This window comes from Scylla paramamosain, chromosome 31 (genome assembly GCF_035594125.1).
Source record: "Scylla paramamosain isolate STU-SP2022 chromosome 31, ASM3559412v1, whole genome shotgun sequence".
NCBI classification, from domain to species: Eukaryota; Metazoa; Arthropoda; class Malacostraca; order Decapoda; family Portunidae; genus Scylla; species Scylla paramamosain.
The window spans coordinates 3,345,500-3,358,425 of NC_087181.1; the positions used below are offsets into that span (position 1 = coordinate 3,345,500).

General features: G+C 38.9%; 1 protein-coding gene across 44 annotated transcripts in view; it reads left to right on the forward strand.

Moving 5' to 3' along the window:
• LOC135116375 (CUGBP Elav-like family member 4) overlaps positions 1 to 12,926 on the forward strand; it is a 157,285-nt gene that overhangs the window by 116,636 nt on the left and 27,723 nt on the right. For 24 of the 44 annotated variants that reach the window (XM_064033784.1, XM_064033778.1, XM_064033777.1 and 21 more), the window contains one exon: positions 6,157 to 6,236. In XM_064033784.1, the coding sequence (XP_063889854.1) occupies positions 6,157 to 6,236 (80 nt within the window). Of the gene's footprint in view, positions 1 to 6,156; positions 6,249 to 12,926 lie in introns of all 44 variants that reach the window. The other 20 variants (XM_064033770.1, XM_064033780.1, XM_064033769.1 and 17 more) reach the window with 1 other exon arrangement.

Sequence of the window (12,926 nt, forward strand, 5' to 3'; positions counted from 1 at the left end):
TTACTTTTCTCTACTCGTACATAAGTGGCGGAGAAGAGAGGGAACTATGGGCCAATGGGGTCAAACGGATGGACTTTGAAGGGTTTTTGTTTCCAATGGGGAGTTAGAAAGTGTGTTTTTGGCGTCATTGAAGGCTGAGGGGTCTTGAAGGAGGGAGTGGAGAGGCCCCTGGAAGCTTGACTGATTGAAGTTTTAATGGCTGGTTCCGTAGACCTTTTTGCGACTTAGTTTCTTATGGCACGGGGTTACTGTTTATTGTGATTTTGTGCTATTACCTTTATTGTTCTGTTTGGCGATTGTTACCAGAATGTATCGTGATTAATCGTAGAATATTATTTGTGTATCAACATGAACAGGCTTAAATATAATCCCTGCACCAATCTACAGTGTTATTAATGCGGAAATACTGCACTATCAACATTTGTAGTCCTAAATATAATTATTTAACCAATCTAGACTGTTATCAGTGTATAATTATTCCTCTCTCAACATGTATAGTCCCAAAAACACTAAAAATACTGGACTCTTGTGCCGGAGACGTAGGAAGCGAGTCAAAAAACTTATCATTGTGCGTAATTGAATATATGAGGTTTACTTTTCCATGTCAGTCCATATCAGTCTATAATTCCAGTGAAGGACGAATGGCTTCCTTAGTTTTCACCACGCATCTCTCGGGTGATGGTCTTTTCCAGGCCATACCGGCAAATCTTATCTAATTTCTAATACTTTTTTGTCTGCTTTGTCTTTCACCATCTCTGAATTAATGTTTTGTTACCCCAATTGTTTATCTATTTTCTGTTCTGCGCATAACGTGTCCTGTTCAGGGCCACATATCATTCTTTTGTTGTAACGGACACGAGCAGAACAGTGACACCATGCACCGAGCTTATGAACAGAGTAAGTAATGCTTGGAATGTTAATCAGACACGCTTAACCCTTACATCATCATCCAAAGTCGCGTCTTTTTGCCTTTACGGGTGGGACATCGGCCCGTGTTCTTAAACGCTTTTCACTCACACCACGACTATTTTCACAGGCCACATAAGTGATTAGCCAGATTCTCAAGAGTGTTTCTCCCGTCAGTAATGTAGAAATCTTGTTAATGTCAATAGAACCGCAAAAACACTAAAAACCATGTAACTGAGCCTTTTGAAAGTAGGTGGGGTGCGAGCAGAAGTGTTTCAAAATATCGTCCATGGATAAAACAAAGACCCACTGAAGAGATGGAGGATTAAGACTAACGGCAACTTGAAGTCCTTATAAAGCCTGAAGCGTTGATTTGATGTGACTAACCCTTACATCACCACACAAAGCCGCTGTTTTTTGTGTCTGCGTTGGGAGCCCTGCCTGCGCCGCAACGGGAGACACGTGGCTTTGAAAATGGAGAGCAAATAAGGGACCAATGTGTGAATTTGCGGTGATTTGTTGAGTACAGAGTAGCGAAGGTGAGGCGAGGCGTGGGCTGGCCTGGCGGTGGTGGCGGTGGTGGTGGTGCCTCAACAATTCATCACCCCGGGGGCTTGAAGCTGCTAGCACTGTCCACGACGCCTCGCCTCCTCTCCTCTACACCGCCTTGCCGCCACCCCACCTGCAGCTTCATCACAGGTTTCATCATGACCATTATCATTGTTTTCTGTCACTGTTATCATCATCAGAGGCTTCTTATCATTATTATCAGTTTTCTGTCATTGGTTTCGTCCCTGTTATCATTATCGTTGTCTTCTGTCTTTGATGTCACCACTGTTGTCACCACTGTTATCATCATTATTATTTTCTGTCATTGGTTTCATCATTGTTATCATTATCATTTTGTGTGTGTTTTTTTTTTTTTTTTTTATCATTGGTTTTATCGCTATTAACATTATCGTTGTTTTATGTCTTTGATGTCACCACTGTTATCATCATTATTGTTTTCTGTCACTGGTTTCATCACAGTTATCATTATCGTTGTTTTTATTATCACTGGTTTTATTGCTATTAACATTATCGTTGTTTTCCAGCATTGGTTTCATCACTGTTACCACTGTTACCTTTATCATTTTTTTTTATCACAGGTTTCATCGCCATTGTCATTATCATGTTTTTCCCCATCATTTTCTTCATCACTGTCATCTTTATTTTCACGAATCCATTGTTTGTTACCTCTGGCTTCATTACCATTATCAATACCATCCTTGTCACTTTCACGCGCCATTACCATTATCACCATTATCATTACCAGATGCTGTTACCAATCCACCACTTAACCACCACCACCACCACCATCATTCGTATCATTACCACCACCACCACCACTACAGGACAAATGCACTTCACCGCTGCATTGCATCCACTCATCCTTTCCTGCTGTTTAACTATTCCATCTCGCCAGCTTTCTCATCTCTTCTCGCTCTCACTTCTCTGTCACTGACACGTTTAGGTTCGTATTTCTAAGCGCTTTGTTCCCTCGTACGGTCTATTTCAAAGGCCACAGGGATGGTTAGTCGAGTTTTCATGATCGTTTTTCAGTTGATAATACAGAATCTTTGTTGAAATATTAATAGAATCATATGTATTCCTTTGTAAATCTCAACAACATCCACTGCGGCCTGTTCAAGTATGTGAGATTGCATTCTTATAGTTAATTTTGCAGTCTTTTTTAAATGATAATGTAAAATCCTCGTTAAACTATTGCTAGAATCATACAAACTCCTTTGTAAGGCTTAATAAACTTTAAATACAACCTGTTTTAAATGATCGAGATAAGTTTTTTTTTTTCTATTTATAGGGTAGAATCCTTGTTAAACTATTACCAGACTCATATACATGAAACCCTTTTGAAAACCTCAGTAGCATCCGTCACTGCCTGTTCAAGTAGTGGAGATACTGCGCTGAATTCCCATTGGAGAATTCAGACCTACGTTATGAACCTTCCGAGGAATTTCTCTAATCTTGAATGCAGACAAGAGAAGAAGAAAAAAATGAAACGCAGAATCTTGCGGCACTGGAAGGCACATAAATACTCGTAAATATGGAATCGAGTTATAGCACCGGGAATGAGATTTGGCCGGCGGAAGTTTGGGGCGGCCGAGGGGAGAGAAGTCGCGCTCTTTCTCTTTCCTCCCCTCCCTCTCAGCCAGCGGCCATGTTGGAGGTTCCTTCCTTCTTTCCTTCATTCTTCCTTCCTTTTTCCTTCACAAAACACATTTCTAAGTATCTTTATGTCATTATCTCATTGCATTTAATGTACCCTACATTAGTACTTTATTGAGTGGCCGGTTTAATAGTACAGAATTTTTGTTTTCTTCTTCTGTTTGCAATTTTCTTAACAGAGCATATTTCTCAGGGTCTTAATATCAGTATTTCACTGGATTTAGTGTAGCAATTATCTGTATTTTATTGAAAGATCGGTGTTTATAGTAAAGAATTCTTCTTTCCTTCCTTCTTTCTTTCCTGCACTAGCAAATATCTCCTCAAAACACATTTCTTCCAGTCTTTGTCATTATTTCATTGTGTTCTGAGTATCCTCTATTTGTACATTATTAATCCTGTTACTGCTTAACTTTTTTTTATATCACCTCCAACTATTTCGACTTATTTTACATTTATTTTTGTATTAATTTCTCATAAGCACCATCTGTAGCCCAAGGGAAGACAGAATTAGCCTTCTGTTCTCTTATTCTGTGTCTATGCAAACGTTCGAGTGTTCTGAATATTAACGAACGACAATCTTAGCAGTAAAGATGGATAAAAGGACCATATTCTGAAACATCTGCGCCGCACCTCCACTGTTTTCAAGAGTAGTTGAAGTGACTTTTTTTTTTTAAGGGTGTTTTTATTGTTCTATTGACAGATCGGCGAAATTTCTATATTACAAAGAGGAGAAACACTCTTCAGAACCGACTAATAATTTCTGTGACCTAAGAGCGCTGTAAAGCATGCTGTCTCCGCCCGCTAGATGTCTCCCAAGCCAGCCTCCGCCACTCCTTCACCATTGTAACAGCCTCTGTTTCCGCCGCCGCCGACTCGTGCTGTGGTTTAGGAAAGCGTCCACCACAGTGAACGTTAATATTTGGACCTGACAACATTTACATCAGAAGATTCGTGTAATGCATTAACTGTTGTGTTTGTTAACCTGCTTCGCGCCTGTCATAGACCGGGCAAAATTCCTGGTAGGGTAAGCTGGTGGCAGTGGCCGGAGCAGCGGTGGTGGGGGACTGTGTGTTTAGTGAGTGGTGTTGTAGTCAATTTGTGGTGGTATTCATCTCTGCCTCTGATGCTACAAACACTCACTGGATTCCTGATTCTATGTCTATTTCAGTTTCTGTTTGAATCAAATGAACGAAGGTAATGCATTTTTGACGAGGAAAATTGTATATTTCCTTAGTTTAATTAACGTAATTGTTTGTTATAATGAACGATATTGGTGACCCCACGAGACTTGATTGACGGGAACACTGAATAGTGAGATTTGTTCGAGCTTCTCTTTAAATTAACAAAAAAGTGCACAATTTCTATATTAGTTACATTTTTCTTATCTCAGAAACATGTTAATTTACCAATAAAAAGAAATTCAATGACTTATTATTTGAAATGATAAAGAAAATTTAGCATTATTTTATATCGACTTTTACTTAAATCACTGAACAAAAATAGCAAATAATATTGTAAAAGACAATTTCCCTTCGTTCAACAAGTGATTATTTGACATCCGTAAATTTATTGGCAATTTTATGTGTCTTAATGGACTAATATTTAGCGCTGAATTATATTTTTTTTTTATCTATTCAAATTAATCGACATCACAGTATGTTACATTCAGACGTAAAAGTAAAATATTTTTCTTATTTCAGTAAACATGATTATTTGTGAATGAAAGAAAATTTATTGATGTTCTCAGCTGACTTGGAATATTTAACATTCTTTCTCTCTCTCTCTCTCTCTCTCTCTCTCTCTCTCTCTCTCTCTCTCTCTCTCTCTCTCTCTCTCTCTCTCTCTCTCTCTCTCTCTCTCTCTCTCGTTTGAATCAAATTAAAATCTTTCTTTCTTTCCTTCTTTTCATTCTTTTTCCTGTTTCTCCTCCTCCTCCGCAGTAAACAACACAAGGAAAATGAAAAAAAAATAAAGGAAAAGAATGTACACTCTCTAACTTATCCTTCTTCAAACAATATTCACCCAAAAGATTATGAAAGTATCTAGTTTACATTGTTATTCAAAGGCAATAATTGTCTCCCGTAACTGTAAGTTAGGTCAACATTGTTCGTTTGTCTGTATGCTCGCAAATGTCAGATGGTGGGTTTTCATTTGCTGAGAGAGAGAGAGAGAGAGAGAGAGAGAGAGAGAGAGAGAGAGAGAGAGAGAGAGAAATGTCGTAAGAAAACTCCTTTGTATTGGTTTTAACTTTGCTGCTTGAATATAATTTGTGTGTGTGTGTGTGTGTGTGTGTGTGTGTGTGTGTGTGCTGGTGTCAGTAACCGAACGCTACAAAATCAACAGACAAATAGACATGGCGCTAAATTAGTTAATAAGTCAAACGAATAGCTATGTACACTGTATGTGCCTCCTTTTCAGCAAATATGTATACACTTTTTATAGCACATGACACTGACCCTGATGATGATGATGATAATAATAATAATAATAATAATAATAATAATAATAATGATAATAATAATAGCATACATCACTCTTTTGTTTCTTATACTAATAGTAGTGTGTCCTCTTCTTCCTAATGTATTCAGGTTAACCTTTTTTTAATTCTTTCCGGGTCCTCAAAGCTCTTCATGAGTATGTCATCTTGTTATCACTATTTTCAAAGACTACAGAGATAATTAGTAAAGTTTTCATGGTGTTCTCTCAATAACGATGCAGTGTTTCTCTCAGATTCCCTTGTTTTCTTACGTTCTTACGAGCTTTTTAACTTCCAGGTTGTGCGTTTGTGAAATATATAGAGGTCTGATGAGTTCTTGCAGCTTCCCCTGTTTTCTTAATGTTACGAGTCTCTTTTTAGGAATGCGTCAATTAAGATCTCTTGATTTTCAGGTTGTGCGTTTGTGAAATATGTAGAAATGTATTATATAGAGATATGATGGCTTCTTGCATTTTCCCTTGTTTTCTTAATGTTCTTATGAGTCTCTTTTTTAGCAAGGCGTTAATGAAGGCGTTTTTGATTTCCAGGTTGTGCGTTTGTGAAATACGGCTCCCACACCGAGGCTCAGGCGGCCATCAACACACTTCACGGCAGTCAGACAATGCCGGTAAGTCACACTGTAAGTCACTAACGCCGCCTTTTTATAGTGTTTGTGAGTAGCACTGTAATCCAGTTCCTACAGTGCATCTTGAGTGTGTGTTGGTGTGGTGTCCTGTGGTGTCTTGTGGTTGTGAAATGGTGTTGTTTGGTGTTCGTGGTGTTAAATGTAGGGAGACAAGTAGATAGACAGACAAACAAGCACATATGTACAGAAATGTGGAAACAGGATCTTACCGGGTGACTGACTGACTGACTGAAACTTACAGACACAGCCGGAGATAGAGATAGAAACATACAGACAAATAGAAAGAGAAACAGACCTCCAAACAGACAGACAGAATCAGGAACATACATGAAAAAATTAAGATGTACAGACAGACAGACAGAGAAGCAAAGCCTTTAGATACAAAAAGACAAAACATGGACTTGTAAAAGACAAAAACAGACGCAGACATACTGAGAGACAGAGAAGGAGAAATATTTAGACACAGACGAAAAAAAAGACTTACAAATGACAGAAACTTATAGACAGACAGACAGACAGAGAAGCAGATGCAGAGGTCATGTTAATTTTATTACCATTAATGTTTTACAAGTTTATTATCGCAGTCAGTCAGTCATGGAATTAGCAAAATTATTAGCACGTTATGATTATTTTCTCTCTCTCTCTCTCTCTCTCTCTCTCTCTCTCTCTCTCTCTCTCTCTCTCTCTCTCTCTCTCTCTCTCTCTCTCTCTCTCTCTCTCTCTCTCTCATGGTAATGTTTGTTCTCGTGCTTGTGTGTGTGTGTGTGTGTGTGTGTGTGTGTGTGTGTGTGTGTGTGTGTGTGTGTCTGTGTGTGTGTGTGTGTGTGTGTAAAATAAGGCTCTCTCTCTCTCTCTCTCTCTCTCTCTCTCTCTCTCTCTCTCTCTCTCTCTCTCTCTCTCTCTCTCTCTCTCTCTCTCTCTCTCTCATCTTAATCTCTCGCAGGACGAGAGAGAGAGAGAGAGAGAGAGAGAGAGAGAGAGAGAGAGAGAGAGAGAGAGAGAGAAGAAAGAGAGAGAGAGAGAAGAGAGAGAGAGAGAGAGAGAGAGAGAGAGAGAGAGAGAGAGAGAGAGAGAGAGAGAGAGAGAGAGAGAGAGAGAGAGAGAGAGAGAGAGAGAGAGAGATCCCATAAACCACAGCATCCAAGTACATAAAAAAAAAAAAAAAAAAAAAAAACGGAAAGTATGAAAACATGCATCAAAGGAGCGCGGATAGCGTGCAGTAGAAACAAACAAGTGACGATGTACTTGCGTAGTTGGCTCGCCGTGACCCGAGACATTCAAATTGGTTGAGGATTTACAGAGTTACCTGTATTTTTATGTATAGAAGTTAGGCAGCAAATATAGTTGTCAATTTGTTACATGCATTATCATTTTCAACTAGGAATACAGTAAGAATTTACTATATACAGTTGTTTTATACATTTGTTCCTTGCAGTGAAGCCAGTTTAGCGGGAGATCGGTTAGATTTAGCAGACTTTCAAGTCCAATCAGGTGGGAATTTTTAGAGTTTCATCATTTCGTTTAGCTGATTTTGTCAGTTTAGCTTATTTTGATATTTGTAGTTCGCATCATTGGTTCTTCGTGTGGTTGTCAACTCTCAACATGGCGAGGTCACGAAAGTTCAGAGTAGGTTTGTGTATTGGTGTCATTCTTGAATGCTTACCGTAGTTCTAGGAAGGTGAGGATCGCATGGTGTACTCGTGATGAGCAGCCGTGCTTTCTCAATGAGTGATTAGAGTCCATACAGTCCTTTAGACCGATGTATTGGTAAGAGAGAGCTTCCACACAACATAGTCTTGCTGAAGACTCGCGCGGCAGTGGTAACTTTTGCTTACCTATGAGTAAACAGTGTGGGATTCAGGAGAGTTGTAGTGTTCTTCACCCCTTAAGACTAGTCAGCCAGCATGCTTGATAACTGGGGCACACTACGCTGTCAGGGAGGATCATCTGAGTGAGGAATGTTGTAGTGTTCACCTCAAAGACTAGTCAGCCAACATGTTTATCACTGGGGCACACTGGAGTGTTAGGGAGAGTCGTCTGAGTAAACAGCGAATATTCTGAAGTGTTGTGGTATTTTACCTCCTAGGACAAGTCAGCCAGCTCTCTCTCTCTCTCTCTCTCTCTCTCTCTCTCTCTCTCTCTCTCTCTCTCTCTCTCTCTCTCTCTCTCTCTCTCTCTCTCTCTCTCTCTCTCTCTCGTGGCAGTTATTGAGGCACACTACAGTGTCAAGGAGTGCTGTCTGAGAAGGGTGCTAACCTCAGCATGCTAAGTGATAGCTGAGCATAGTGTGTGTGTGTGTGTGTGTGTGTGTGTGTGTGTGTGTTTTTTTTTGGGGGGGGGGACGTGAGGTGATCAGACGGTACACTCCCATAGGTACTCGCACTCTCCCAAGCCATACGTAACTTTTTTTTTTTTTCTCCCCTCCAGTATATCGCCATTAATTGCTGGTCAGTCATGTCATAGACACTGATACAAGGCCATGACTTAAACTGTGTGTGTGTGTGTGTGTTTGTGTGTGTGTGTGTGTGTGTGTGTGAAGGATAGTACATTGCAGCCATAATATGTTTTCTCATTGTAGACTTCAGTTTAGATTAATGAGACTGGATTTACCTTAGCTGTTTTCTTTTATAACAAACAGAAGTAGTAGGCATTTTGTCTTCGTCTGAAACACTGCAGTACAGAGTTATCTAGGTATTTTTATGAGAAGAAATTCAGCACACGTTTATTTGTATTATGATTTACTGTAGTAGTAAACATTGTGCATTTTATGAGAGTAGAGGCTAGCTAGATATCTATATATACACACCTAAAAAAAGAGGACTTTTGAAAAATCCTTTGAAAATAAGTTTATTTTACTGAAAAAGACCAGAGAGAGAGAGAGAGAGAGATTACTGAATTCTACATAGGACTGAGTAAAGAAGAGGTGAAGTCTAATACAGAGAAGCTTGAGTTGCCTGGAGAGAAAGAGTGAATTGTGCAAGGCCAAGGTAAAGATAGTGGTAGTATTTAAAAAAGAGCCAGAGAGAAAGGGAGTACGGAATTGTGCATAAGAGAAAAGGTGAAGCCCAACATAGAGATGCTTGAATCACCTCGGGAGAATGAATGAGTGAGTTGTGCAAGGTCAAGGTGAAGGTAGTGGTCGTAGTGTTTAAGAGAGAGAGAGGGGGAGTGGGGGCAGAGAAGGGACTGAATTGTGCATAGGCTGTTGTCCTCTTCCCATGTCTTCCTTAGTCTGCTCACTGCCACTCTGCCTTCCACTGAAAAATGTAGAGGATCTGAGGAATAGCCACAAGATTCCAAGCCTAAGAAATCAGCATAAGAGGACAGGTCTAGATAAATGAAGGTTATTACCATTACAGTATGGAAGAAAAGGGATGTAATATACTGTTAAAATCAGTGTAGACAGTAAATATAAACCATGAACAGCCACAAAATTCCCAGCCTAACAAGTGGCACCTTTACCATCCCATCAGTACATTATGGGAGAAAAATACAATTCACTGTAAAAAGGAATATAGGGAGAGTAAGGGGATGGTGGATACATAAGGAAACAGTAGTTGATATTTTAGAGCAGTAGATGGAGTGTGGTAGGGTTGTCCATCAGATTGTGTATTCAACTAAGGGCAAAACAGTGCTAAGAGAGTGAATAATGTGTGAATGAGGTGCTTTGTCTTTTTTTGATGTAGGAGGGACACTGGCTAAGGGCAACAAAAATCCAATAATAATAAAAAAAAAAAAACATGCCAGTCTCAGAAAAGGGTCCTAGTGGTAGCCACCTCATGTGCAATTACTGGTAAAGATAAGTGTTTCAGTAATATTTATAGGATTAGGATCTTAAGCATGGTGAAAGAATCTGACTGCCTCTAGTGAGCTCAGAACCAAACAGAGTATAATGGTCCTTTGTGTGAGCCTTCTTTGGGGGTCTAAAGAGTGTCATAGACTGTTGAAGTTCAAACGATCATATTCTATCAGACATCATCACCAAACTAATAACGCTGGTGAGGAAGATTAGAGCACTCTACCACCATAAAGTTGGCCTTAGTTACTCCTTGGGTTATGGAGTAATTGTTAAGTACTATGGTATATGGAATGGTTTAGAAAAGAATTCCTATCTTTATCCTCCATATCTATATTTTTCCAGTCTTTCCTTCAGTTGATGTACATTCACTCCTTGCCTCTATCACTTGTCCTAGTGTATTCCACATCTTTCTTTTATGTAAGAGATATTCTGGCCCAGGGCAGCAAAAAGGCTGGAAAAAAAAAGGCCCACTGAAGGTGCCAGTTACCAAAGAGTATGTAGTCAAAAGGATTATCCAAAATTATGACGAAAAATGTATTGAAACTTCCCTCTGTATTTGTATTCGTACTTGTATGTATAGTAGACCTGTTGGGTGTTGTAGAGTGTCTTTGATAGAAAATAATGCATAGAATGGAAGGGATATGGTATGTGTTTTCCTAAAGCAGTCTATCATCAGCATGTGTCGTGTTTGTCCAGGTTTGATTTTCATTATTATTATTATTATTTATTTCATTTTTATTTAGTTATTAATTTTATTTTTATTTGTTTATTATTTTTTTTTATTTATTTTATTTTATTTATTATTTTTTTTTTCTCTCTTTCTCTTTTGTTGTGTGTGTTAATTATACAGTTATGCTGTGTGTGTGTTATGGGTGCAGATCTCAATGCTTGGTCTTGCTGGCAGGGAGAGAGTTGCATCTGGTGTGTTACAGATTGGAGGGAATGAAGTGTGGGACTTGTACATTGTTGTTTTGTGGATGTTTTGATAGTACTGGGTGTATTTGATTTTTGTATGGTGTTGTGGGACCTCTAAGCAGTTAGATTCTCTCTCTCTCTCTCTCTCTCTCTCTCTCTCTCTCTCTCTCTCTCTCTCTCTCTCTCTCTCTCTCTCTCTCTCTCTCTCTCTCTCTCTCTCTCTCTCTCTCTCTCTCTCTCTCTCTCTCTCTCTATCTCTCTCTCATTTGTGGCATGTTTATGGAAACTTGTGTTATTTGTGATGCTGTAATTTGTGTGTGCGTGTGTGTGGGTGGGTAAGAGAGAGAGAGAGAGAGAGAGAGAGAGAGAGAGAGAGAGAGAGAGAGAGAGAATGACTCCAGTATATTTAAGATGCATCATAGTAACACGGAGAAATTAATCTTAGGGCAGGATAGACTGGCCATAAGAGGCTTCAATTGAGGATCAGACCTCTGGCAAGAATCTAAATACCTTTACTGGACAGATTAAGATGATCACCAAGGTCTGAGTGGAATTTAGTTAGATCAGTTTAGATTGGGAAGTGTAAGTTCAATACCTTTACTGATCAAGACAGGATAATCACCAAGGCTTGTAGTTTTTGATCAGCCTTAAGTGTTCTGCTACAATAAATGGAAGGAGTTCAGTCAGTTAAGTTTATATAAGCATGTTGAATATTTTTTAGATGTATTATACTTTTGGATTCATTTTTTTGTTACTAGTACTGGTCTTCTCAGATGTAGTGTGGTATTTTTTTTTTTTTTCTTTCCAGCATCATTTGCATTCTTATGAGATGAGAGGTTCCATTTCAAGAGTTTATTTAGTTCTGGTTTTCACAGAAGTGGTGTGGGAGTCCTTGGTGTTTTCTAATCTAGTTTCATTGTTATAAGATGAGATAGATTCAGATTCAGTTTCAAGAGTATTTAACTGACTAGCTATAATATAGATCATAAGGAAAGTTATAGTTTTACATTGCCTGAACCTAAATGAGAGTATAAAAGCTCTCCTAGTAGGTTTTCATAATTACCATATTTTGAGTCTAATGTGTGTTGCCTGCTAAGGAGATTCTTGTTCACTTAGTTGCATTTTCAGTGTGTTGAGGCCAGCTGAGGACAGAGAAACAGAGAAAATAGAACTCCACTAAACTGCAGCTTTCAAAACAGTATTACCATGTGAAAAGATTGTCAAATGGGCGAACCAGTTCTTTTCTAGAGATGTCTTAGTGTTCCTCTCTTGAAATTGTACAAGTATTAAGAAAGGATAGAAAAAGAAACAGATTTGTGGACTGCTTATTACCACCACCATTAAGTGCAACAAAGTGAAATAGTGAAATGGATGTGGGTGAACAGATCTTGAAGTTAATACTACTACTGATAATATTCACCTGTGAAAATGTGAAATTCAAGGAAGGTAGAAGTTATGGTAGAGAACACCAAGTTTTATTTAGGTGCCCACTTCACTACTCTATTGTTGTGGAGACTTCCAGGTTTCCAAAGGCTCTGCATATACACATATATTTTGTGGTGATGGTCGTAGGGGGAGCAGTTTGTATTAGAGTTTGAATAGGGTGCTGGTTAGTTCATTGCCAACAGTGAGAGGTATCTACATTTTAAGGGAAGTCTCTAAGAACTCTTGGGGCATAGAAATGATCTTTTAAGCAGAATAAGTGTGTAGAATGGCAGAGCGGTTGGTAGATTGAGTATTAGTTCACTGTTAACAGTGAGATCTGTCCTGTATTTTGATTTGGAGAATTCTCTTAAAACTCCTTGTGGATGGAAATTTTTTTTTTTAAGTGCATACATACTAAGTAGAATAATTAGGTGTGTATATTTACCTTGTTGTAATATACAGGGCCTGAGCTGCACTTCTAGGCTTGGGTCCTGTCTCCACATTTATATTTGTCCAGCTTTTTCTTCAGTTGA